Source organism: Gigantopelta aegis, chromosome 1 (genome assembly GCF_016097555.1).
Source record: "Gigantopelta aegis isolate Gae_Host chromosome 1, Gae_host_genome, whole genome shotgun sequence".
NCBI lineage: Eukaryota > Metazoa > Mollusca > Gastropoda > Neomphalida > Peltospiridae > Gigantopelta > Gigantopelta aegis.
Genome location: NC_054699.1, coordinates 10,635,456 through 10,661,046, shown reverse-complemented (window position 1 = coordinate 10,661,046; position 25,591 = coordinate 10,635,456). Strand labels below are relative to the sequence as shown.

Below are 25,591 nucleotides of genomic sequence, written 5' to 3'. Positions count from 1 at the left end.
TAAAACAATTGGCCTTTTTCAATGGTAAGCCTTCTGGCTGGATTTCCCCCCATGTTATTTTGTACTATTGTGTATTGACTTCTTGGAACATGGGTGTATAGCGGAAGAGCCGGTTGTTGTGAATGGGTTCAACAAGCACCTGTTCGGACCGGTACTACAGCTAGATGCGGTCATATAGCTAAAAACTGAGACAAAAATGTTCTCAATTTTGGAATAAAAATAAATGCTTATATGATGTATATTCGTAATGGTGTATGTTGTTAGTGCCACCGAGAACCCGTTCTATTGGCAATCTTCATTTGAAGTTTGGCACTTTAACATGGGTTTCAGTGGCAGATGACATCTATGTAGTGAGACCTTAATTCTTTTATGCAAAGCATAGACTGCGATCAGTTGAATTATACAGTTCTATCTATCTATCTCCACCCATTCTCTCTCTCTCTCTCTCTCTCTCTCTCTCTCTCTCTCTCTCTCTCTCTCTCTCTCTCTCTCTCTCTCTCTCTCTCTCTCTCTCTCTCCCTGTATAAGATAGCTGCAACAATGTTGACTCTGGGCCTTGTCTCGTATTATACAACAGAGCATCCGCAACACGGAGTCGGAATTACTCTCGATACTGGCGCTCGCCTAGTACTTTGTCCACATCCACATCTTGCGTTGCCACCACACCTGGCCTTGGGGCGGTCGTCGCAGTGTAACACGACGTATTCCTCTCCTTTCCGGTTCCCAGACACAACTGGATTCGGGTTTCTCTCCCAGCCGCGTCGAATCTTCCTCACGTACGAGCTCACGTACGGCAGGAGTAAAATAAACTTCATCAACAGAACGATCGTTGGTAGGATTATACTGAGAAATGTTATGGACTGTATTATCTTCGCGGAGTTTTCTTTAATCCACCCTGGCGCGCCCATGACGATCACGTGAGTGACAGAAAGCACCAGAATGACGTGACCCAGCTTCGACTGAAGCAGACGCCATTCCCGCCAGTTGAGCGTGTCCGCGACTGAAGGTAGTGTGGTTATTGCGGTGACGCACAGCATGACGTAAGCGACAATGCCTACGAGGCAGGCGGCTTCGCCCTTCCACGTCATCCAGACTTTCATTGGTAGATGTAGGTCTTCGCTCGTGTTACGCGGGATGTGGATGGCTGGACTCTGAAACCAGGAGCTATAGTAGGTGGGGCTCATCAGCAACACAGACATGATTACGTGCGTTGAGACGAGAACGAAACAGATCACCCCAAACTGCTTTCTGTACCTCAGCCACGAATCCATCCATTTTGGAAAATGTTTGTGCTTCGTGCCGTTCACCAGCTGCAGAAAGGCCGACAGACACCCAGGCATGTACACTAGAGCCATCACAGTAATGGCCGTCATGCACAGTGGCTTGTTGAGCACTTTGACGAAGATCTGGTCCCACCGATACGCTGTTTTGTCGATGAAGTAAATGTACACGACATACAACAACCACAAGTTAAAAATGCCAAACGTTATGAAGATCGGACATTTCCATCCCGGAAAGCGCTGTAAAACGAAAGCCTCGATCTTCTGAGCAGAAGCCGCGCCACCTATGACGATTGGCGCGAAACCCATGTCACGTGCTAGGTTGCAGACGTCATCGCGAGCCGTCGGATCGTCTCCAGCCACGAAAACGCGTCTGCTTCCCCCGGCGATGTCGTTCTCCATGACGAATGAAGAAATCACGTTAAACGCTTTGACAACCTTGGCGTCTTTTATCAGAGAAGAGAGATACTCGGTGTTGGACGTCCTCGACAGGCAGCTGTCTCGGTTTGACACGTCAATGACCGTTTTCCCGTCAAACTCGTCACTGATGGATTCCAAAGTCACTTTGAAATTCTCGGCGTGGATTGCGACGAAGAGGACATCACATCTCTTCACGCAATCCACAATGTCTGTCAGTTCTACGTCACAGAGACATTTGTCGTACGTGGAGAGTTGCCGGAACTGCGGTCGTCTGCTTCCAATAATGACGTCATAGCCAGAGAAAACGAGTCTTTTTGCGAGTGCTCTTCCGTAGTTTCCGGTTCCAATAATTCCAATCGGTTTTCGTCTTTTCCTGGGTTGAACCCCTGCCGGTTTATCGTCCATGTCTCGAATTAGCTTCTGCAAAACATAACAAAATAATTTCAAAACATATTCCAGAACTAGTAACGGAAAGAAAGAAGTGTTTTATTTAACGACGCACTCAACGCATTGTATTTACGGTTATATGGCGTCAGGCATATGGTTAAGGACCACACAGATATTGAGAGAGGAAACCCGCTGTCGCAACTTCGTGGGCTACTCTTTTCGATTAGCAGCAAGGGACATTTTATATGCACCATCTCACAGAGAGGATAGTACCAAGCTAATTAAAATTAGTTCCACTATTACATGTGGATCTAACACCAGCCAGTTGGAGCTCATGTCCACCAATCAAAACCTTACTTGCAGAATCCTGCCAGTGATTTAAAAATAATTTGAAAACATTCCGAATTATCCTGAGGGTATACGACATGTTTCGTGTGAATTACGAATGCCTTAAAACATGTTTTATTTTATAAAATAAATAATTTGTAATGTAAAACTGAAGACTGATTTAGTTTGTGGTTTTTTATAAATAAATAAATAATTTTTAATGTAAAATTGAAGACTGATAACCCACCCCGTACGTATTGGTATGGTTCGCTGTACTGCGGCCACTAAAATAGACTCGCCCGATATTTTTAGAATTTGTATGCTCCCAAATAACGTTATAAAAGGCGAAGTGTGATTGGTCAATATTTAAATTATTATTTACAGACGAAATGTTACCTGGACATTGGGGACTACGCAGTGTTGTTAGCAATCCGATTAAAATTATTTCTACTGGTCTAAATAAGGCATTCGTAATTCACATGAAACATATCGTATACCCTCAGGATAATTCGGAATGTTTTCAAATTATTTTTAAATCACTGGCAGGATTCTGCAAGTAAGGTTTTGATTGGTGGACATGAACTCCAACTGGCTGGTGTTAGATTCACATGTAATAGTGGAGCTAATTTTAATTAGATTGGGATAGTACATACCACGGCCTTTGATATGCCAGTCGTAGTGCACTGGCTAACTAGTAACGGACCCTAGCATTCACTATATCGCTATAATGGAGCATTAAGATTTAGGACAGCCTACCACAGCAATATCCAACCTAACTCCTACAGAACACAGTTACATAAAATATTTAATTAATGTTTTTATTAGCAACCCTCAGTTTTGCCAAAAATCGCAGTTCCATTGTTCGGGGTGCCCTCCACTGATTTCACCCTCTGGTAGTATACTGGTAATATTAAACAACTGTATAACAAAATTAATAAAAGTGTATTTGTTTTATGGCAATGGATAATAGTATTTGCATAAATAATCAATGGCACATATTGCTTTTAATCAGAGCCGCAGCTATTTTTACTCCGTAAATATTTAACTTTGAAATGGAACTTTAGTATTTGGTACAATGCAACCTACAGTGATATATTGTACTTCCTTAAAAAACGTACGTGTTTCTGTTGTTTCCTAATCTCAGTAATGACAAAAACACACGATATCACTCATCGCGATTTTTGGTCTTAACTAACATAGTCAGGGAGCCAAGGCTGAATTTTGGGGTCAAGGTGAAACTTCTGCTATATGTTTTAATCCATTATTTCATATAAACCCTTGGGTGAGAACATCATTCGTTATTTTTGATAACACATACTAATAACGCATATGTGTGAAAACAATTTGAAGCCATACGATTGGCTGCTCCTTGAAGATGCCCAGGTTGCCAATGTCATTCCATCCAATGACAAAACAGCACGATCGAAATCGATTACTCTGACGTATAAGTTAATATGAAAATGAGTTATTGGTGACGTGTAAGTTAGCTACGAACGCAAGGGCTGTAAATAGATTATAGTCGGAAAAGACTGTTAAGTTTGAGTAAAAAGTCTGGCTTTTTTTGAGGATATGTAAAAAAATAAAATTTAAATACTACATTCGCGTCCATTAGTTACCATTTATCTTACAAACCGTTGTTTAAAAACGTATCTAACACTTTTTCGCTCATTACATACATTTTAAACAACTCAAATTGTATCTAACAGCCATTATATTCATTTCAGGTTTATCATCTCACAAGTTATGAAATGGTCTACTTTGAGAAATCCATTGAAAATTTTATATAAATCGCATAATTTTATTTTATCGGCGTCCTAGAATTTTAAAATCTTTTTATAGAACTTTCAGAAATGTGTATGGCAAGTTGTTTCACAAATAATACAAACTATTAGAATATAATATTTTAGAGTAGGTAAACCGTGAAAAGAAATAGTGTTTGTCTTCCATTAAAGGGACATTCCTGAGTTTGCTGCATTATAAGATGATTCCAACTAATAAAATATTTCTACGATTAAAATTCATATTAAATATATTTTCTTGTTTAGAATATCAGTGTCTGTATACTCAATGTGTTTCTGGTCGTCTTAATGTTTATAAGAAGCCCAAACTGGATTTTGTCTTTAAATAATTTCGTACGTACGAAAAAAATATATATTAGGAAATATAATGAAAGTTAACCTAGTACAAATATTAGAACGATCAGAAACACGTTTAATATACAGACACTAATATTTATGCAACAAAATATATTTGATATGTAATTACAATCGTTAAAAAGTCTCTTTTAGTCGATAACATCTTAAAAATTGCAGCAAACTCGGGAATGTCATTTGATTTGTCACATTGGACGAATGATACACATACAATTACAATGATTGTCTTGTCTTTATTTTGATTTAAGGTAAACGGAAGTCGTATAAATCGCATAAAAGCGCGTGCAGTTCAACATTTTTTAATGCTATAGTAACCCCAGGCGTAAACTGACGCGAAACACGTCTTTAGGTTGCACCAGACCAAATTAAATTCCATAGACGACAAAGATAAAATTAAGATAAAAAAAAAGAGAGTAGAGAGAAAAGCTGAATGCAATCGTTACAATGATATATACATCACGCACGCACGCACGCACGCACACACGCACATACACACGCACACACGCACACACGCATACATACATACTGTAAACCGGATTAATATTGCAAAGTGGGATTTTTCGCGAATACGCACCTTAGCGCATGTTCGTGACGTTTAAATTTCGCGACTGACCTTTGGCCTCTGTAAAAAATAATGCGTGTGAAAATAATATGTGCGTATAAATTTCGCGACCTGAGGTTGGGCGCGAACGACGCGAAATTAATATGCACTTTTTTTTTCCCCTGTTTACAGTTTATATATATACTACTATGTTATGCGTAGTGTTCTCTCCGTGTTTTGTTGAGTGTTAAGTGATCAATCCTCCGGTTTCTATTGTGTGTGCTAAATTATTTTCTGCGTCTGTTGTAAGTGATATGTCATGTTCAAGTTGTTTTGTCTGTGCTATGTCATGATCATGGTATGCTGTATTTGTGTTCTGTCATGTTCTTCTTCAGGTTCTGTTGTGTGTACTATGTCACGTTCTTGTGTGTGCCAAGCCATGTTCAGGTTTTGTTGTGAGTTCTCCATTATGTTCAGGTTCTGTTGTGAGTGCTATGTCATTTTCAGGTTCTGTCGCAAGTGACTGGATAAAGTCAGTGGTATGTGCTGTCCTGTCTGTGAGGAAGTGCATATAAAAGATACCTTCCTGCATTAGGAAAAATGTAACGGGTTTCCTCTGATGACTACGAGTCATAATGACCAAATATTTGATATCCAATAACCGATGATTAATTAATCAATGTGCTCTAGTGGTGTTGTTAAACAAAGCAAACAAATAAACTGCCGCAAGTGCTATGTCACGTTCATTTTCTATGATGATTATTTTCTCATGTTCAGCTTTTTGCTGTTATGTTAAGGTCTTGTTGTCATTGATGTGCCAAGTTCTGTTGGGTATGTCATATATCATGTGCAGGTCCTGTTGTGTGAGCTATGTCATGTTCAGCTTATGTTGTGTGTGCTATGCCATGTTCAGCTTATGCTGTGTGCGCTATGTCATGTTCAGCTTCTGTTGTGCTTGCTATGTTGTGCTAATGTTTTGGTGTGCGTGTTGTGTCATGTTCACGTTCAACATTCTGTTGCAAATTTGCATAGATCTTGTTATCGTTTATGTTGAGGCCACATTCACTTTATTCGCCTTTTAACCTTACGTCTGATTACACTGTATTTTGTTACTAGACTTTGTCTTGGATAACTTACAATTGCGTTTCTATGTGCAATGTTGTTAATCCACAATGCCTACATGTACGGCAATCTTGTAGATCTTCAAAGACAGCTGAAAGACGGAACTTGATTACCGTAATATATAATTAAATATATCCAAATCAGTGTAATTATGCTTGCACTTTGGTCGTATATGCCACATACAACATTATTATGAATTAAAATTGAATCTATAAATACAAATTACATGTTGGAAACTTTGCTTTGATTAAAAACACTTCAAAATAGATATTTGTTTTTCAAGAAAATTCACCAAAACATGTTTATTATTATAATTATGGTGCACATAAAATAGCAAACCATACAACATTAATGCTACTGCAGTTCCTATTTATATATACAGACACGATTTTTGTCTGTTGCCAAATGGTTCGTTGCATGCAGTATTAATTTTTGTTTTCCATAATAGACCGGGCTCTCACAACGACAAAAGTCATATTATTTTTAAGATTCAAACACATAAAAATATTGACATAATGTATGCTCTATTGTACTTCGCATTTGTAATTTCTATCAGAGACCGATAACAAAGAATACATATGGGTCGTATTTGGCACATACGACCTATGTCAGACATAATTATTTAACGAATTGTATTTCAAAAGGGTGTATATACCACATACGACCAGTCGTGTTGACATAATGGCAGCAAGGAAATCGGACGAAAGTCGTATGTGTCAGTTACGTTTATGTTCATGCAAATTGGTACCTGTGATTCACTTACGACCATGTATAAGCGATGCTATTAGGGACACAGCTACGATTGTTTGTGACAATATGTAATCGGGGATGGCGATTCCGAATATGCAAAAAAGATGTTTTAGGTCGTATCTGCCACTTACGACCGTTTAGCTCTCACGCGACGTATGGTTCATCAAGTATTATCGCTTCTACTTAGGCTCTTAAAGGGACAGACCCTAGTTTTTAAACACTATAGGCATATTTTTCACTATTAGAGCCGTTTATGATCACTGAAATCAAACTTTACCTATATTTTATTGTTTAGATTATCCATTTCCGTACAACCGAAGTTTCTGGTCATGCTGGTGTTTCTAATATCACAAAATGCTTTTTAAAAATATTTTTAAAAACGCACGTGCCTCTGAGAAGTAACATTTATGTAGTGGAGTTTTAGTATATTTTTAACGGTGTTTTAACGGTATTAATCCATCGAACAACAGGCTGGTAGGTACAGGGTTCGCAGCCCGGTAACGGCTCCAACCCAGAGCCCAATGGCTAGGTGTAAGGCCACTGCACCCTCTTCTCTCTCACTAACAACTAACAACTAACCCACTGTCCTGGACAGACAGCCCAGCTAGCTGAGGTGTGTGCCCAGGACAGCGTGCTTGAATCTTAATTTGAAATATCGAACACACTCAAAAAGAAACGCAAATATTTGCGTGCGCGCGCGCGTGTGTCTGTGTGCGCGTGTGTGTGTGTGTGCGCGCGCGTGTGTGCGCGCGCGCGTGTGTGTGTATGTATGTGTGTGTATGTGTGTGCGCGCGCGTGTGTATGTGTGTGTGTTTGTCTGTATGTGTATGTGTGTATGTGTGTGTGTGTGTGTGTGTGTGTCTGTCTGTGTGTGTGTGTGTGTGTGTGTGTCTGTGTATGTGTGTGTGTGTGTGTGTGTGTGTGTGTGTGTGTGTGTGTGTGAATCGAGTTTGTTTTATCAGTATATTTAAATAACAAAATATTACGTATGTGTCTACTATGAGCCAGTATTGCCTGGTTTCGAAACAGGAATTCGTGTTTACAAATGAAAAGCATGTGTATATTGAACAATATTTGAAATCTCTTAAAGTCAGTTTGGATTTTTGTTTTTATTGGTACTTTAAAAACACACAAATGCTGAATAGTATTAAACGTAAAATTACCAAAATCCGTTGTCTACTTCGCAGAACAAAAAAACGAAGCTATATTTTTAACGACGAATTCGACACATTTATACTGCAACTGCCACTGCTACTGTTACACAAATTAGGTCGCAAATCAAACCCCAATAGTCGAAATAAACAGTACAACTTTAATATATATAATAGGTTTCCAATATCATTAAAAAGAAAACCGTAGCGTATCTGTCATGAAAAGTCCAGGACGTTGTACTTGAATCGCATTTGGACAATATATAGATAGATAGATAGAGATATAGATAGATAGATAGATAGATAGGTATATGTATGTATGTATGTATGCATGTGTGTGTGTGTGTGTGTGTGTGTGTGGGTGTGCATGTGTGTGTGTGGGTGTGTGTGTGTGTGTGTGTGTGTATGCATGTGTGTGTGTGTGTGTGTGTGTGTGTGTGTGTGTGTGTGTGTGTAAACAACAAAAGGAACATCTATTCGCCATTACATATTTAACATAACAAACAATAAACAAAACATGTTTTTTTCTTACCATCTATCTGGCTGTACAATACGTCCACGGACGTAGAAACAACAAAGTAATCGCTAGCGGTGGAATATCCCGTATAAGTCACAGCGCCATGTCCTTATTAACACTGATATGGCTTACAGGTACAGCCAGGTATTAAACAATGACAGACGGACACCTGAGGATGAGAGCGATACGCGTATGAATCTGTGACGTCACAACGCCGTATGTTTCCCTGTCGCCGCGTGTATACGTCTGAATCTTGGCCAATCACGAGAATACCGCTATACTGATGTATTGTCTGTTCGGTTAATTACGGAAATATGTCCACGAGCACAAATACAAGATAATAAGCACAAAAGCAAATAACAGGAAGGTTTCCGGCCTTGCCTGGCGGTATTTAGCAAAGTCGGTCGAGCGCTCGACTGAGATTCTCCTTCCCAACCAGTACCTTGCGATCGGTGTATAAAAGGTCATGGTATATGCTGTTCTGTCAAGGGTAAAGTATGTATGAAAGATTGCTTGCTATAAATGGAAAAATGTAGCGGGTTTTCTTTGAAGACTATGTGTCAGAATTACTAAATGTTTGACATCCCATAGCCGATGATTAATTAATCAAGCTGCTCTAGTGGTATTGCTAAACAGAAAAAAACCCGGCCTCGGTGATGTAGTAGTTAAGCCATCGGAGTTAAGGCTGGTAGGTACTGGGTTCGCATCCCTTTGTCGCCTCTCAACCAGAGCAGGCAAGGATCTAATATTTTAGAGGGAAGTGTCCAAATGTAATTATCTATATATAATTTTTTTTTTAATTTTTAAATTTGTTTCGCGCTTATATATTAATGAAAAAAAAATTAAATAAATTTTCGGAAGCAAAGGGATGGTGAAGACCCCGGGAACCCCTTGGATCCACGCCTTCAGAGTAAGAGTGTAGGAAGGCAGGAAGGAAGGAAATGTTTCATTTTACGACGCACTCAACACATTTTATTTTCGGTTATATGGCGTCGGACATATGGTTAAGGACCATACAGATATTGAAAGAGGAAACCCGCTGTCGCCATTTCCTGGGCTACTCTTTTCGATTAGCAGCAAGGGATCTTTTATATGCAGGATAGTACATACCACGGCCTTTGTTACACCAGTTGTGGAGCATTGGCTGGAACGAGAAATAGCACACTGGGTCCACTGATGGGGATCGATCCTAGACCGACTGCGCATCAAGCGGACGCTTTACCACTGGGCTACGTCTCGGCACTAATGTAGGAAGGCATAAGACCGCTCAACTGACTTCTCTAGCCACTAACTGACTGACCCACTGGCCTGGGCAGACAGCCGGATAGCTGATGTGAACGCCCAGAACAGCGTGCTTGAACCTCAGCTAGATATAAGCACGAAAATCACATTGAAAAGACAGAACGAATGAATGAATAAACGAATAAACAGAATTAATGAAAGAATGAACAGAATGAATGAATAAACAGAATGAATGAATCATTAATTAATGAACGAACGAACGAATGAATGAACAGAATGAATGAATAAACAGGATAGATGAATGAATGAATGAATGAACAAAATTAATTAATAAACAAGATAGATGAATGAATGAATGAGTGAATGAACGAACAAAATAAATGAATAAACAGGATAGATAGATGAACGAATGAATGAATGACATGGACTTGGTGTCATGTATTAGAGGTCAGATGAAGTTGAAAAGAACTTGAAAAACCGGCGCGTGGGCAGAGGGAAGGATCTGGGGGGTCGAAACCCCCTTTCAGAGCGAATTAATTTTATTTTTTATTATTATATTTCTGTTGTTGTTGTTGTTGTTGTAAATACAGAGTCCAGGAAAGCAGGCTAGAAACCTCGCTCGTCGCAGTCTCGACACCTGCCCCACTTTTTTGCATACCTTTCTGCATACGTGCCTTCTCAACCAGATCCCTAGGTTTGAACCTTCCTAAAGTTTAAACAAAATCCTGTATTATTTTACATAGTACTGGTTAGCAAACACTTCTGAAGGTTGAGATGATTCATACATATTTATTAACAGTGATAACATTGGGCCGCAAGCAATATATACACATTTATGTTCTTATGGTATTACATGTCATTTTAAAAGAACCGGGAGACTGGGGGGGGGGGGGGGGGGGGGGATATACGTCCGCCCCTGCCTGCACCAAAGGACCTAAACATTTACTTTCGAATATAAATGTAAGGCTATATATATTTATATTGAAGTACTTGTAGCCGTTCACAATTTCTGTACGGAATGGCTTGTGCATTTTTATGCTGTATTTTAAATCACACCGGATTAAAAGGACATGATCATTGAAATCAAACATTACTTATATTTTATTGTTTAGATTATCCATTTTCGTACAGCCGAAATGTTTCTAGTCATCCTGGTGTTTCTAATACCACAAAAAGTTTTTTCATATTTTTTTAAAACGCACGTGTCTGAGAAGTAACGGTTATGTAGTCGCGCTTTAGTCTATTTTAAGGGTATTTCAACGGCACAGACTCTTGTTTCACTCTGTTGTATCCAAGTTTGTTACAGGTTTGTAAATTAACCAAACTTAGTGTCCATTTCTACGGGTTGAAATATTAGGGTCTAGATGAAAAATATACCTTAGTGTTTAAAAACCAGGGTCTGTCCCTATAATTGTGTACATAAGATGAGACTTAAATAATAAATAATATGTCTGTCTGTCTGTCTGTCTGTCTGTCTGTCTGTCAGTCGGTCTGTCCTGTTATAAAACAAATATTTTAAACTAAAGTTTATTATTTAACTATTTAGAATAATCAACATTCATTGTCCTGGATACAAGACATAACAACAGAGGTATTCTAGAGGTATTCTAGAGGTGTTCTAGAGGTGTTCCTGAGGTATTCTACAGGTGTTCTAGAGGTGTTCCTGAGGTGTTCTAGGGGTGTTCCTGAGGTGTTCCTGAGGTGTTCTAGAGGTGTTCTAGAGGTGTTCCTGAGGTGTTCTAGAGGTGTTCTAGAGGTGTTCCTGAGGTATTCTACAGGTGTTCATTAGGTTTTCCTTAGGTATTCTAGAGGTGTTCTAGGGGTATTCTAGAGGTGTTCTAGAGGTGTTCCTGAGGTATTCCTGAGGTGTTCTAGAGGTGTTCTAGAGGTGTTCCTGGGGTATTCTAGAGGTGTTCCTGGGGATTCTAGAGGTGTTCTAGAGGTATTCTAGAGGTGTTCTAGAGGTATTTATTACAAGGCAAAATTTACTATTTTCTATTTCAATATCTAATATTTACAATCATTCCCTTTTCTTTCATTCCTCATTTCCTTGTTTTTTACCCTTAAACCTTTCGTCTTTCTTTATTTCTAGCTTTACGGTTAACTCCATATACTACAGATTTTTGTTTCAATGTACTCATGTTTATTTATACTATGTGTATTCATACTGTGTTTATATTAGCTTACAACACGACGTACAGTGATACCACGGCTCCCAACCCTGACACTACCTGTATAATTTGGCGAGGCGAGCTTGTAACTTTAAAATTGCCAAACACTGTCATCTAGGATATCGAAATCATGTTCTTCAGGCTCAAGGAAATAGTGCCTGGGTATTTTCAATGATAAAGTCGACAAAAAGACACCTCCATTTTTATACCATTTTTTTTACATACCTGTAGTTTTTTTCTATATTAAAACTGATAGCCTCCGCAATGCAAGGATGTAGGCCGTGACGTGACAAGTCGCTGAGTACGTGTTTTAAAGGCTCTGTTCTGAGATTGCAGTCATTGTAAGATGTTTCTGAACTAACAGTGGCTTTTAGCCAACTAAAATTACGTATTAAATTCATTTTCCTGTTAACGGTTGTTTTGTTTAACGACACCACTAGAGCACATTGATTTATTTATCATCGACTATTGGATGTCAAACATTCGGTAATTTTGACAATCTTAGAGAGGAAACCCGCTACATTTTTCCATTAGTAGATAGGTATATTTTATATCCACAATCCCCAGAGACAGGATAGCACATACCACGGCATTTGATAAACCAGTCGTTGTGCGCTGGCTGGAAGGAGAAATAACTCAATGGGCCCACTGACGGGGATCAATCTCTACCCGACCGCGCATCAAGCCATCGCTTTACCGCTAGTCTACACCCAGCCCCTTTCATTGTATATCCAATGTGTTTGAATGAATGAATGAATGAATGAATATTTAACGACACCCCGTAGACCGGTGGTAAAGCGCTCTCCTGATGTGCGGTCGGTCAAGGATCGATCCCCGTCGGTAGTCCCACTGGGCTATTTCTCGTTCCACCCAGTGTCCCACGACTGGTATATCAAATACCGTGGTATGTGCTATCCTGTCTGTGTGATGATGCATATAAAAGACCCCTTGCTATTAATTGAAATTATTTTAGCGGGTTTCCTCTCTAAGACTAAATGTCAAAATTATCAAATGTTTGACATCCAATAGCCGATGATTAATATATCAATGTGCCCTAGTGGTGTCGTTAAACAAAACAAACTTCTTAGTCATGCAAGCGTGTTATCGTAGAGTCTGAGTGAGTTACATCATCTTCTACCTTATTTCACAATTAATAAGGTTATCGTTTATTATAGTGTAGGTGTGAGGTGTACGTGGCAAGTGAACGTGTGTACCGAAATGACCTGTTTCCGTCATGCGTCACGCCGTGTCTCTCGCCATCATAAATCATTTCACGCTGCAACCCGGATGATGTGCATTGTACATCCTGTTACTAAACTAAATGACTAAATTATTAAAGGTACTGGTTCCTCTTATATTCCAACAATGCATGACGATGTTTATGTATAACAGTATACGATACTTACGTATCCAGGGCGGTACCCTGATCAAAATCCTAGCGGGATGGGGTGGCTATATTGCATCACTGAACGAAAGAAAGACATGTTTTATTTAACGACGCACTCAACACATTTTAGTTACGGTTATATGGCGTAGGGCATCTACAATATTATACCAAACAACACCAACACGCAATTTATAGATAGGCTGGTGGATACTAGATAGCCTTGTAGACAGGTGGGTAAATAGGTCTGTCAGCAGATTGGTCTGTTGATGGGTGAATAGACCTCTTTCACATTCCCATTGCGCATGTCGCGAAGAGTACCGTCCCTTGCCGACTTGGACAGTATCGAGGCTATATACAAATTGGGGGGCATGATTGACAGTTGTCATGAGCGTCGTGAGTGAATCTCTAAAGACTACCGGCCTCGGTGGCGGCGGGGAAGACCATCGTTCTACAGGCTGGTAGGTACTGGGTTCGGACCCCAGTCGAGGCATGGGATTTTTAATCCAGATACCGACTCCAAACCCTGAGTGAGTGTTCCGCAAGGCTCAATGGGTAGGTGAAAACCACTTGCACCGACCAGTGATCCATAACTGGTTCAACAAAGGCCATGGTTTGTGCTATCCTGCCTGTGGGAAGCGCAAATAAACGATCTCTTGCTGCTAATCGGAAGAGTAAGCCCATGTAGTGGCGACAGCGGGTTTCCTCTTAAAATCTGTGTGGTCCTTAACCATATGTCTGACGCCATATAACCGTAAATAAAATGTGTTGAGTGCGTCATTAAATAAAACACTTCTTTCTTTCTCTAGATACTACTTACATATTTCGTATAAGATGTTAAAATGGCTGCGAAAAACGGTCTACTAAAGTTGACATCGGAATGGTTTAAGACCAAAAACAGTGAAAAATTTACTTAGACGAAGTCTCTGGAGCCGCCTGTCAAAAGTATTTTAACAGCGCAAAATTAAAAGATTCATACAATAAAATTAACTTTAGTGGAATGTGTTTGCATGTGGAATACAATTAGAATTATAGTTAAATATTCACGCGGATTTACCAGTGATGTTTAATTCTCCACATGTATCAGTATTTAAAATTTAATAAAATATGCCTCCCTTTCCCCCTAAAAAAACCCCCAACAAAACCTCTAACTCACAGAGACCTTTATCACAGCTCTATTTTCCCCTTATCGTTTCATTAAAAAAGACAGTCGTACAACTACTAATCAGTGTTACATGTCTATCCACAAATTATTTATTTATGTATTTATTTATTTACTTATTTATTTATCTTATTTTATTTAATATTTTATTTTCAATATCATTTATATTTACGAAGTTTTAAAACATATATGAGCTGTCACACGCGAAAACCTACAGCTTAGCATAACGTCAGAAACTGAGGAAACGCGGTTGTTTGCGTTGTTTATTTTAAAGAATTTAGAAGATGACATCTTCTTCTTTACATGAAGATCAGTTTGAAGTAAACATATATCAGTATGTACAATAGTGTTTGGTTACTATTTTGTATTTTGTACCTGAGAACATTGGTCGAGATCGTTAACGATACCATCAGTACTTTGATACACATTTACAAGCATAGGGCGAAGTCCTATATATTGATATGGTATGCAAGTATTACACGTTTTTATAACGTACATGATTATACATAACATAAAGTTCAGCAACTTTTCCAGAGTGGTAGACCCATGCAACCCGATACGATCCTAATTTGATGTTTGGTCTAACTTATGAATATTGTATTGTATATATTGTATATTTCATGTAAACGGAACTCATCAAACGCGAGCGCCGAAGGCGCGGATCCATAAACGGAGGGGGGGGGGGGTCTCCCCAGATATAGATAGATATATCGAACCCAGTGCCAAACAATGAGATGACGCCGGTTACACTCCAGAATAATACACGAACTTTTGTTGCGAAATATACGTTAACAAGTTGCATTAAGTTGTGGTATGCATATAAAATAGCCTTGTCACAGAGTCACGACAAGAAACCGTTTGTTTTCAGTCGTACCAATGTATTTATAATAAATGATACATGGCATACTTTTCACATCCCACAAACAGGATAGCATACACGACGTCCTTTGATGGATCATTGGTTGGGACGGGAAATAATCAAACGTTCAGCAAATGGAAGCTCAGACAGACGTTCTTGCTACGTTATCCCGATCATTTGGGGACAAGAACTTTTATATGTAAATCCGATTTTTTTTTTCATTTGAGCGGAACTCTCAATCCTGCGTGGGGGATTGTCCGATAACCCGACCACCTCCCCCCCCCCCACCCACCCCCGGCTACGAGCCTGATATGATACTTAATATGTTTGCTTCAAACATTCAAACGAAGTACCTTATGACTGCGCATAATAAACCCTCATGAGTTTATAATAAAGAGACCATCCTGAGTTTGTAGCTGTATTATCAAGCTGTCGGCTAGTCTAATCTGTTATAAATAAAACTTACATCTTTCTTAGGTTAAATGATCTTGCTTCGAATTTAAATAGCTGTATATGCAATACAGTTACATTTCTGACCATTCTCAGGTCGGTAGCAACCGGAAGGAAGACTATAGCCCCACTTTTATAAACCCCCCCCCCTCCCCACCAACTAGACTGTGTCCCTCCACTACAGATTGTGCCCCCTCCCCTCCCCCATCTCCAGATATCGTTCCTACAGGCCTGATTCTAATGTTGTATATACCATAGCTCAAATTTCATATGTAGCATTTAATTTTATTCCAAATACCGAACAAAATTTTTAATAACTTGGTGAAAGAAATCCCGACAAGAATCCTGAATGTATTTATCTGTATAATGCTTTATAAATATTTAAAGCATGTTAAATACAATAAATATCTGCATACATACACGCGCGCACACATTAATATTATTTCAGCCTATCCGATATTTATTGCGTACGAATCCGAACCGGTGGTTTGTCGAGCGTTAACAAGCAAATATTTTTTTATTTCGTGATAAGCAATAATTCACAAATGTCTCCAATAAGTCTTGTTGTGGATGTCGACAGAATTTTCGGGTTCACTACTGATAGAATAATTAATCATGGAGATATTCACATTCCTATTGCGTGGCCTGCCATAGGTCTATTTTTGCGAGATCTCGTGTGAGTTCGCGGTTTGCGTCCTCAAGTTACCCCGCAACGGGTACATGCGCAGTGGAATGTGAAAGAGGTCTATTGATAGTGGGTGGATGGATGGATGGATGGATATTGGTTGATGGATGGATGGATGGATGGATGAGTGGATGGTTGGGTGCGTGTGAGCGAATGTATCATGGAAGGGCGGTCGAATCTAGACAGACTTTGAATTTCGGGATAGGCGCACCCACAACACCCTTTCCTTTGAATCTGCGCCTTTCAAGGCTATGAATTCTGGCGGTTTGTTTACGTAGATAAGACTGTTAGAGTACTTTGAGATACACTGAAGTGTCTTGAACTATGTTGAACTATCTTTAAATAAATACGTGATAATCCTGCCTCGTTGGTGAGGTCATCGGACTTAAGGCTGGTAGGTACTAGGCTCGCCTCCCAGAACCTCTCTCTCTCTCTCTCTCTCTCTCTCTCTCTCTCTCTCTGTGTGTGTGTGTGTCTCTCTATCTGTGTGTGTGTGTGTGTCTCTCTCTCTCTCTCTCTCTCTCTCTCTGTGTGTGTGTGTCTCTCTATCTGTGTGCGTGTGTGTGTGTGTGTCTCTCTCTCTCTCTCTCTCTCTCTCTCTCTCTCTCTCTCTCTCTCTCTCTCTCTCTCTCTCTCTCTCTCTCTCTCTCGTTAAGAAACTAACAACTAACTGTAAACTCAAGAAAGCTATTGTGTGCTTGAACATTAATTCGGTGTAAACACTAAAATCAAGTTGAAATGAAATATCAACATAGGTGCTAAATGTTGTTGTACTGTGATTTCAGGTAGATATTACAGAAATGTTACAAATATGACCATCGCTTTGGATGCAAGCTTTTGGTCACTTCTAGGTTTTGTTTCGTTGGTACAGGGGTGGCTGCTTTGCATGCCTATATAATTATTGTTTTGTCAAATTTAGCATTAAACTAAAGCCTATGTTTTACTTTTGGGCCAGTTATCATATATCATATAATTAAACGGTGGTTTTCATTTTCAATATAACATTGGCGTTAAATAAAAGAACATCTCGTGTCCTGAATGAAGACGTGTGTAGAGTGGATGCGGTGAGTGCGTGCGGTCCGACTGTTGTGTCTGGTGTAGAGCTGCAACTATTCACTCATGTATTCGGTGCACTGAATACAAGCTATCCACGATACGTATTCGTTATTCGGTACCCGAAGAACAGAATATATTCGTGTTTTTTTCAATAACTTTATTATTATTATTATTATTATTATTAATTATATAAATTTAGAAAGACCACAGTTTGTCAGCTCTGTGTGCACACATAAGTATTTTAAGCAGTCTGTTTTGTTTTTTCGTCTTGTTAATTTACGTTTTTATAATAAGTTGATTTTTATAACTGACATTAAATTGTTTTCATTTTCAACTTCAATCATTCCAGAGTTTAATGTTAAACACATCCTACTATTTAAATGCTATTTTTGACTTTTGTGAATATTTATTCGTATTCTTATTCGAAACCCCATATTCGTGATACGTATCGTATTCGCCACTTGGTGTATTCGTTGCAGCTCTAGTCTGGTGTGTCTGCGGCTTACGTGTTGAGTATATAACCAATACAAGATTGTTTCATAGTAGATGACCGCATGCATTTTTCAGACGCACGCATCGCACGCATCCAATCTAAACACTTTCATTGAAACTAATGTATTTCGTTTTTTTTTTTTATTCGCACCGCAAGCGTCCCGTGTATATCAGCCTTTATATATGTTTCAATACGTTTTCAGTTGTCTAAGCAGGTACAATTTTCTCTCTTCCGATACGTGTACCTGTTTTTTCGACATCCTCTCGGAAATCACAGTACAGTATTGGGAAATCATGTTTTCTGAAGGACAGCGTTTCACAGGTGTGTATGTGCAGTGGCGGATCCAGAAAATACATTTGGGGGGGGGGGTGCAATGACAGGAGGCGGAATGCCAATGGAACTTTGGGGGAGGTTCGGGGGGGGATAGTAAAAAAATGAAAATTAATATATAATAAAATTATAACTGTCGCCTCTGTGTGCGTGTACGCTGAACAATAATATATAAGGTATGTCCGCGCCACAGAAATATTAATTACGGCAGCACGGTACAGGAAATAGCTTGCTCAGTTTCTCAGCAAAATGATTTATATTACTGATTAGCTTGTCAAAATAAAGGCAGTAATATACATCATTAGAAATATACCATTAGATATATAAATCATTGGAGATATGCATCATTCTAATTATTAATATCTTTCTGACACGCCCACTCACCTCCACTATCGAGCAGATTAATTATTACATTTATAATGATGAATAACGTTCAAGGTTGTATAGACGCGCCCACTCACCTCCACTATCGAGTAGATTAATCAATACATTTATAATGATGAATAACGTTCAAGGTTGTATAGACGTGCCCACTCACCTACACTATCGAGTAGATTAATTATTACATTTATAATGATGAATAACGTTCAAGGTTGTATAGACGCACCCACTCACCTCCACTATCGAGTAGATTAATTAATACATGTATAATGATGATTAACGTTCAAGGTTGTATAGACGTGCCCACTCACCTCCACTATCGAGTAGATTAATTATTACATTTATAATGATGAATAACGTTCAAGGTTGTATAGACGCGCCCACTCACCTCCACTATCGAGTAGATTAATTAATACATGTATAATGATGATTAACGTTCAAGGTTGTATAGACGCGCCCACTCACCTCCACTATCGAGTAGATTAATTAATACATTTATAATGATGAATAACGTTCAAGGTTGTATAGACGCGCCCACTCACCTCCACTATCGAGTAGATTAATTAATACATTTATAATGATGAATAACGTTCAAGGTTGTATAGACGCGCCCACTCACCTCCACTATCGAGCAGATTAAGTATTACATTTATAATGATGAATAACGTTCAAGGTTGTATAGACGTGCCCACTCACCTCCACTATCGAGTAGATTAATTAATACATGTATAATGGTGATTAACGTTCAAGGTTGTATAGACGCGCCCACTCACCTCCACTATCGAGCAGATTAATTATTACATTTATAATGATGAATAACGTTCAAGGTTGTATAGACGCGCCCACTCACCTCCACTATCGAGTAGATTAATTAATACATTTATAATGATGAATAACGTTCAAGGTTGTATAGACGCGCCCACTCACCTCCACTATCGAGCAGATTAAGTATTACATTTATAATGATGAATAACGTTCAAGGTTGTATAGACGTGCCCACTCACCTCCACTATCGAGTAGATTAATTAATACATGTATAATGATGATTAACGTTCAAGGTTGTATAGACGCGCCCACTCACCTCCACTATCGAGCAGATTAATTATTACATTTATAATGATGAATAACGTTCAAGGTTGTATAGACGTGCCCACTCACCTCCACTATCGAGCAGATTAATTAATACATTTATAATGATGAATAACGTTCAAGGTTGTATAGACGCGCCCACTCACCTCCACTATCGAGCAGATTAATTAATACATTTATAATGATGAATAACGTTCAAGGTTGTATAGACGCACCCACTCACCTCCACTATCGAGTAGATTAATTATTACATTTATAATGATGAATAACGTTCAAGGTTGTATAGATGCGCGTATTTTGCATTGGCGTGCGGGCGGGATTTAGCTCGGTCAGTTGAGTGCTCGCTTGAGGTGCATGCGTCGCAGGATCGAACCACCTCGATGGATCCATTCAACTCATTTGGGGGTTTCTCATTCCACCCAGCGCACCACAACTGGTTAAAGGCCGTGGTGTGTGCTTTTCTGTCTGTGGGAAAGTGCATATAAAAGATCCCTTACTGTATTAGGAAAAATGTAGCCGGTTTCCTCAGGTGATTATGTGTCAGAACTACCAAATGTTTAACATCCAATAATTAATAAATGTGCTCTAGCGGTGTCGTTAAACAAAAACAAGGATTTTGTTGGAGAGGGTGGGTTATGAGGAGACAGATAAAAGGTGGCTGGGGAAAGAAAGAAAGAAATGTTTTATTTAACGACGCACTCCACACATTTTATTTACGGTTATATGGCGTCAGACATATGGTTAAGGACCACACAGATTTAGAGAGGAAACCCGCTGTCGCCACATAGGCTACTCTTTTTACGACAGGCAGCAAGGGATATTTTATTTGCGCCTCCCACAGGCAGGATAGCACAAATCATGGCCTTTGTTGAACCAGTTATGAATCACTGGTCGGTGCAAGTGGTTTACACCTACCCATTGAGCCTTGCGGAGCACTCACTCAGGGTTTGGAGTCGGTATCGGAATTAAAAATCCCATGCCTCGACTGGGATCCGAACCCAGTACCTACCAGCCTGTAGACCGATGGCTAACCACGACGCCACTGAGGCCGGTGCGGTTGGGGAAAGAGACGTTTGATTGGGGGAACATGGCCCAATCCACCCCCCCCCCCCGACCCCCATCCCCGGCTATGCCAGTGGTCGCTTGATTTATTAAACCAGTTTTAGGAGTGGCAGTCTTCCTGGCACGTGTTGTAGAGGTTATCTTGGGGAGTAAAGGTCTTCCTGTCACATCTTGTAGAGATTATCTTGGGGAGTGGCGGTCTTCCTGCACGTTTTGTAGAGGTTATCCTGGGGAGTAGAGGTCTTCTTGTCACGTCTTGTAGAGGTTATCTTGGGGTGAGGCGGTCTTCCTGTCACATCTTGTAGAGGTTATCTTGGGGGAGTGGCGGTCTTCCTGTTATGTTTTGTAGAGGTTATTTTGGGGAGTGGCGGTCTTCTTGTCACGTTTTGTAAAGGATCGCCTGGGTGTGGCAGTTCTCCTATAAACGTGGCAGCTGATAGTGATTCATGGAAGCAATTTCACCAGTTTTTCAAAATATCCTTGCTACTCTGTCATGTGCATATATGTGTTTTTTTATTAAGAAAAACTGTTTTGTCGTTCAGATTAGCGGCATACAACTGATCATCATGACAACATCACTGACTCTTGCTCTCATGTCCATGTAAGGTGCAAGTACGCCGTGTCGGGCTCGCAAATACGCTGTCTTTAAAAACTGTTCATAAATAACGCTAATAGATTTGGATTAGAGAGAGAGAGAGAGAGAGAGAGAGAGAGAGAGAGAGAGAGAGAGAGAGAGAGAGAGAGAGAGAGAGAGAGAGAGAGAGAGAGAGAGAGAGGCTGACAGATATATTTAGACAATGAAAGAACAGACACAGAGTCAGAGATAAGGATTTAGAGAATGAAAGAGGGACAGTGAGATATAGATAGAGATGTAGAGAATAGGAGAGAAACACGGCAAGAAATAAGTAGAAACAGGAAAATATTAACAGTATGAGAGAAAGAGACGGACAAAGTCAGTGATTAAGAGAATGAGATAGAAAGAGAGGAAGACGGGGAGAGAGAATTAGAAATTTATGATAAGAAATTTGAGAGAGAAAGACAGATGCATGCACACAAAATAAATGAGAGAGAGAGAGAGAGAGAGAGAGAGAGAGAGAGAGAGAGAGAGAGAGAGAGAGAGAGAGAGAGAGAGGGGGGGTGGGAGGGGAGGGAGGACAACATATGACTATTAAAATAATGTCACGTAATGCTTAAATGAACAAAACAAACATTAACTTAAATTTTTCTCTAAAAAAAATAAAAAAATGTGTCATTTACAATATACCTTTTAAACATGGGAAATACATTTTCTTTTTAATCAAAAGAAAGAAAAGAGTCATGATGTGTGATATATGTCAACTTACCTGTGACATACTGCCGTTCATCCATGTTCCAGTACTATTAGTGGAGGCGCAACCGCAGGGCATCCTCAGTTGGTACACTTAAACGTATATCCCACACAGCTGTTTTACAGTTATTAACACGACCACGACAATGGACTGACGCTGATGTATGGACAGACCGGTTTATCCTTCACATCACGCCGATTTACCGCTGGCACTTGACACCTTGCGATCGACTGAAGCATTGGCCAGTGTGTCGTCATCGTAAAAAGAACCCCAACTGTCAACTTAACGGCGTAGTAATCTTGTCACAAATGATGATCCATCAAACATGGCCGTCACGAATTGAAGGTGAAATGATTATACTGTCATGATGGCAAACGCCAGTCATGCTATGTTACTGGTTGGGTCTTGGCAATATAGAATCTGCTTTGAAAGACATGTGACGCTAGATCTTGTTTTCTGTCTTTAGATGTTCACGGGTGTAGAATAGTTTAAGTCGTTCGTGTTAAACAAACTTTTTTTTTAAAGTTTGCTTTGATTAACGACACCACTGGAGCACATTGATTAATTAATCATCGGTTATTGGATGTCAAACATTTGGTAATTCTCACTCGTAGTAATCAGAGGAAACCCGCTACATTTTTTTCGTAATGTAGCAAGGGATCTTTTATATGCACTTTCCCACAGACAGGAAAGCATTTCGTGTTAAATAGTTCAAGTACTAGAATCTCACTTTGGTTTAACGGTCTTAAAAGTAAGTGTCTAACTTACAGTTTAAAGAGAAGATGAACTTTGAAATATTACCGGGTGGGCGCCAAAATATCAACAATTTTTTATTTAGGTTTTTGTTATTATTGTTATTGTTGTCTTTGTCTTTGTTGTTGTTTTTGTTGTTGTTGTTTTTTTCCCTTCCTGTCTTCGCGTTTACGAAAACTCAAATATGAACCACAGCATGTTCCAAATCATCGGGGTATGTTATAATACATCAAGGTAGGCCTATACTTCAGTATATATTTCAGGACTAGTTGCAAAACGTCGGGCTATTATTCAGTACGTCAGAATATATAATATTCCAATAAAACGTGTTCCAAAACGTCACGGTATGTTCTAAAAGATCAGAATAGATTTCAAAACGTCATTATGCTCTGCAAATCCCATGGAATTTTACAGCTCATTCCAGAAACACCGGATACGTTCCAAAACATCATGGTATGTTCCAGAAACGCAATATTTTTTTTTTCCTCACAAAATTCAGAAAATTTAAAGTATTTCTTCCACAATAACTCGAGAAAAGACTTGTTTATATTCTACGGATGTTGGTAAGAACCAGGAGACAGCGATTGTGAAATTGTGCTAGGTAAAGACGGACTAACAATCCCGCGCGCCGTGACGTCGAATCTTTTAGTAAACACACCCACACAAAAACACGAGTATCTTATTGAAAGCCAGTGTCGCGGTGACACACAAGTACTCGGTATAGCAAGTACGTAATACAGAAAGAAACCTCGAAATCAATACCTGTGTCAGGTATTCTATAGTGCGCGACGTCGCACTTCGCCTGTCAAAACACTGCGGTCATGAATTGAATAACAATGTACAGATTTTTTTTTTTTAATATTATGCACCAGTTAGGCACAGATCTAGGTAGCTGTAGTAGTATAATAAATAATACCCTCTTGTTCATATTATCTTTCCTGTCATTGGCGATAAATGTGATAGTGTTTGGATGTTGTTTGTTTTGTGTGCGGATTTTTGTGTTTTTTGTTGTTGTTTTTTTTTTGGTGGGGTTTTTTTTTTGGGGGGGGGGGTCTTTTTATCGGATGGGGGGAGGGGGTTCCGGGGGGAGGTGATGAACGGTTGGTTTTTTTATTGTGGGGTTGTTTTTTGTTTTGTTTTTTGTTGTTGTTTGTTTTGTTTGGTTTTTTTTTGTTTTTTTTTGTTAAAATCATTTGTTTTATCCGGACAATAAATGTATGCATTTTTTTTTCATCCAGTACAAATGCATCCAGTACCGTTTTGCTTGTAACATTCTACGATTTTGTTCGAAACTAGGGGTATTGTAAAAACCATCCCGTTATATCGAACACTTCTTCACTTAATACTTTGGGAGACCTGTTGTAGCATTAACATTACCGGGTCATAATTTAGTTTATAAATGATGCACAGTGTTTGTAACCACATACGTTAACAGTGTCGTCTCTGGGACCTCCCCTTATTGATATCGATATGTGGGAACACATTTTGCTCTACGTCACCACAAGAAAGTAGAGGGGGGGGGGGGGGGGAACGTAGCCCAGTGGTAAAGCATTCGCTCGATGCGCGGTCGGTCTGGGATCGATCCCCGTCGGTGGGCCCATTGGGCTATTTGTCGTTCCTGCCAGTGCACCACGACTGGTATATCAAAGCCTGTGGTATGCACTAACCACAGACGTCCAAGCGTATTTAGGCTCACTGAACTATTAACAACTGAAAACAATAAAGACATCAATAACCTGGGAAAATATTTAGTTTTGGCAAATAAAGTTAGAGACGATTTACTGAAGCTTACTGAAGATATGACATCCACAAACCTGCCGTTTCATTAGCAAGTATATTAATCATATTTCATCTGGTATACATCAATATATACCTATATATTTAGAATTAGAATTATCACTATACCACGATAATGTTTATAGTGCACATATATATGTACATCCCACCACTATTACTAGTATGCTATGTTAATTTTACCATTAATTCTTAAATCACTCTCCACCTGTATTTGTATATTTGTATATATACCGTGATTATATATGTATGTATTTATGCTGATAAGTTTGTTTAACTTAAGGCAAATAAAGAACTTGAACTTGAACATGGGAAACAGAAAATAATTGTGAGACCACACAGAGGTCCCGGCTAACACCGTGAGGGTCATACCTAGGGTGGTGGTGGTATTATGAAAAGAGTCGCGGCGCAGTAATAGATCTAGAGGGGATCCATCAGGTAGGGGCGGGATATAGCTCTGTGGTAAAGCGCTCGTCTGATGCGCAGTCGATCTGGGATCAATTCCCGTCGATTGGTCTATTTCCCGTTCAAGCTAATGTGCCAATCCTGGTATATCAAAGACTGTGGCATGTTTATCCTGTCTGTAGGATGGTGCATATAAAAGGTTCTTTGCTACATTAGTCAGAGGCGGATCTAGGGGGCCCCAGGGAAACTACATTTTGCGATAGTTATAATTTTATTATATATTAATTTTCATTTTTTTA

At 39.3% G+C, this 25,591-nt stretch overlaps 1 protein-coding gene across 2 annotated transcripts; it reads right to left on the bottom strand.

The window, feature by feature from the left end:
- Positions 1-409: 409 nt before the first annotated feature.
- Positions 410-24,102, bottom strand: LOC121370683 (metalloreductase STEAP4-like). 2 transcript variants are annotated; one of them, XM_041496086.1, is made up of 2 exons: positions 22,356-24,102; positions 410-2,120 (listed from the first exon to the last, which is right to left on the bottom strand). In XM_041496086.1, the coding sequence occupies exons 1-2, from the start codon at positions 22,416-22,418 to the stop codon at positions 567-569; spliced, it is 1,617 nt and encodes a 538-aa protein (XP_041352020.1). In that variant the 5' UTR covers positions 22,419-24,102; the 3' UTR covers positions 410-566. The 2 variants fall into 2 exon arrangements, with proteins under 2 accessions (XP_041352020.1, XP_041352029.1); XM_041496095.1 differs by lacking the exon at positions 22,356-24,102 and adding an exon at positions 8,664-9,137.
- Positions 24,103-25,591: the final 1,489 nt, after the last annotated feature.

Excerpts from the sequence above, each read along its gene's own strand:
- LOC121370683 (XM_041496086.1), bottom strand. The coding sequence starts at position 22,418 with ATGCCCTGCGGTTGCGCCTCCACTAATAGTACTGGAACATGGATGAAC. Across the intron at positions 2,121-22,355 it reads TGAACGGCAGTATGTCACAG|AAGCTAATTCGAGACATGGA; the intron begins GTAAGTTGACAT and ends TATGTTTTGCAG.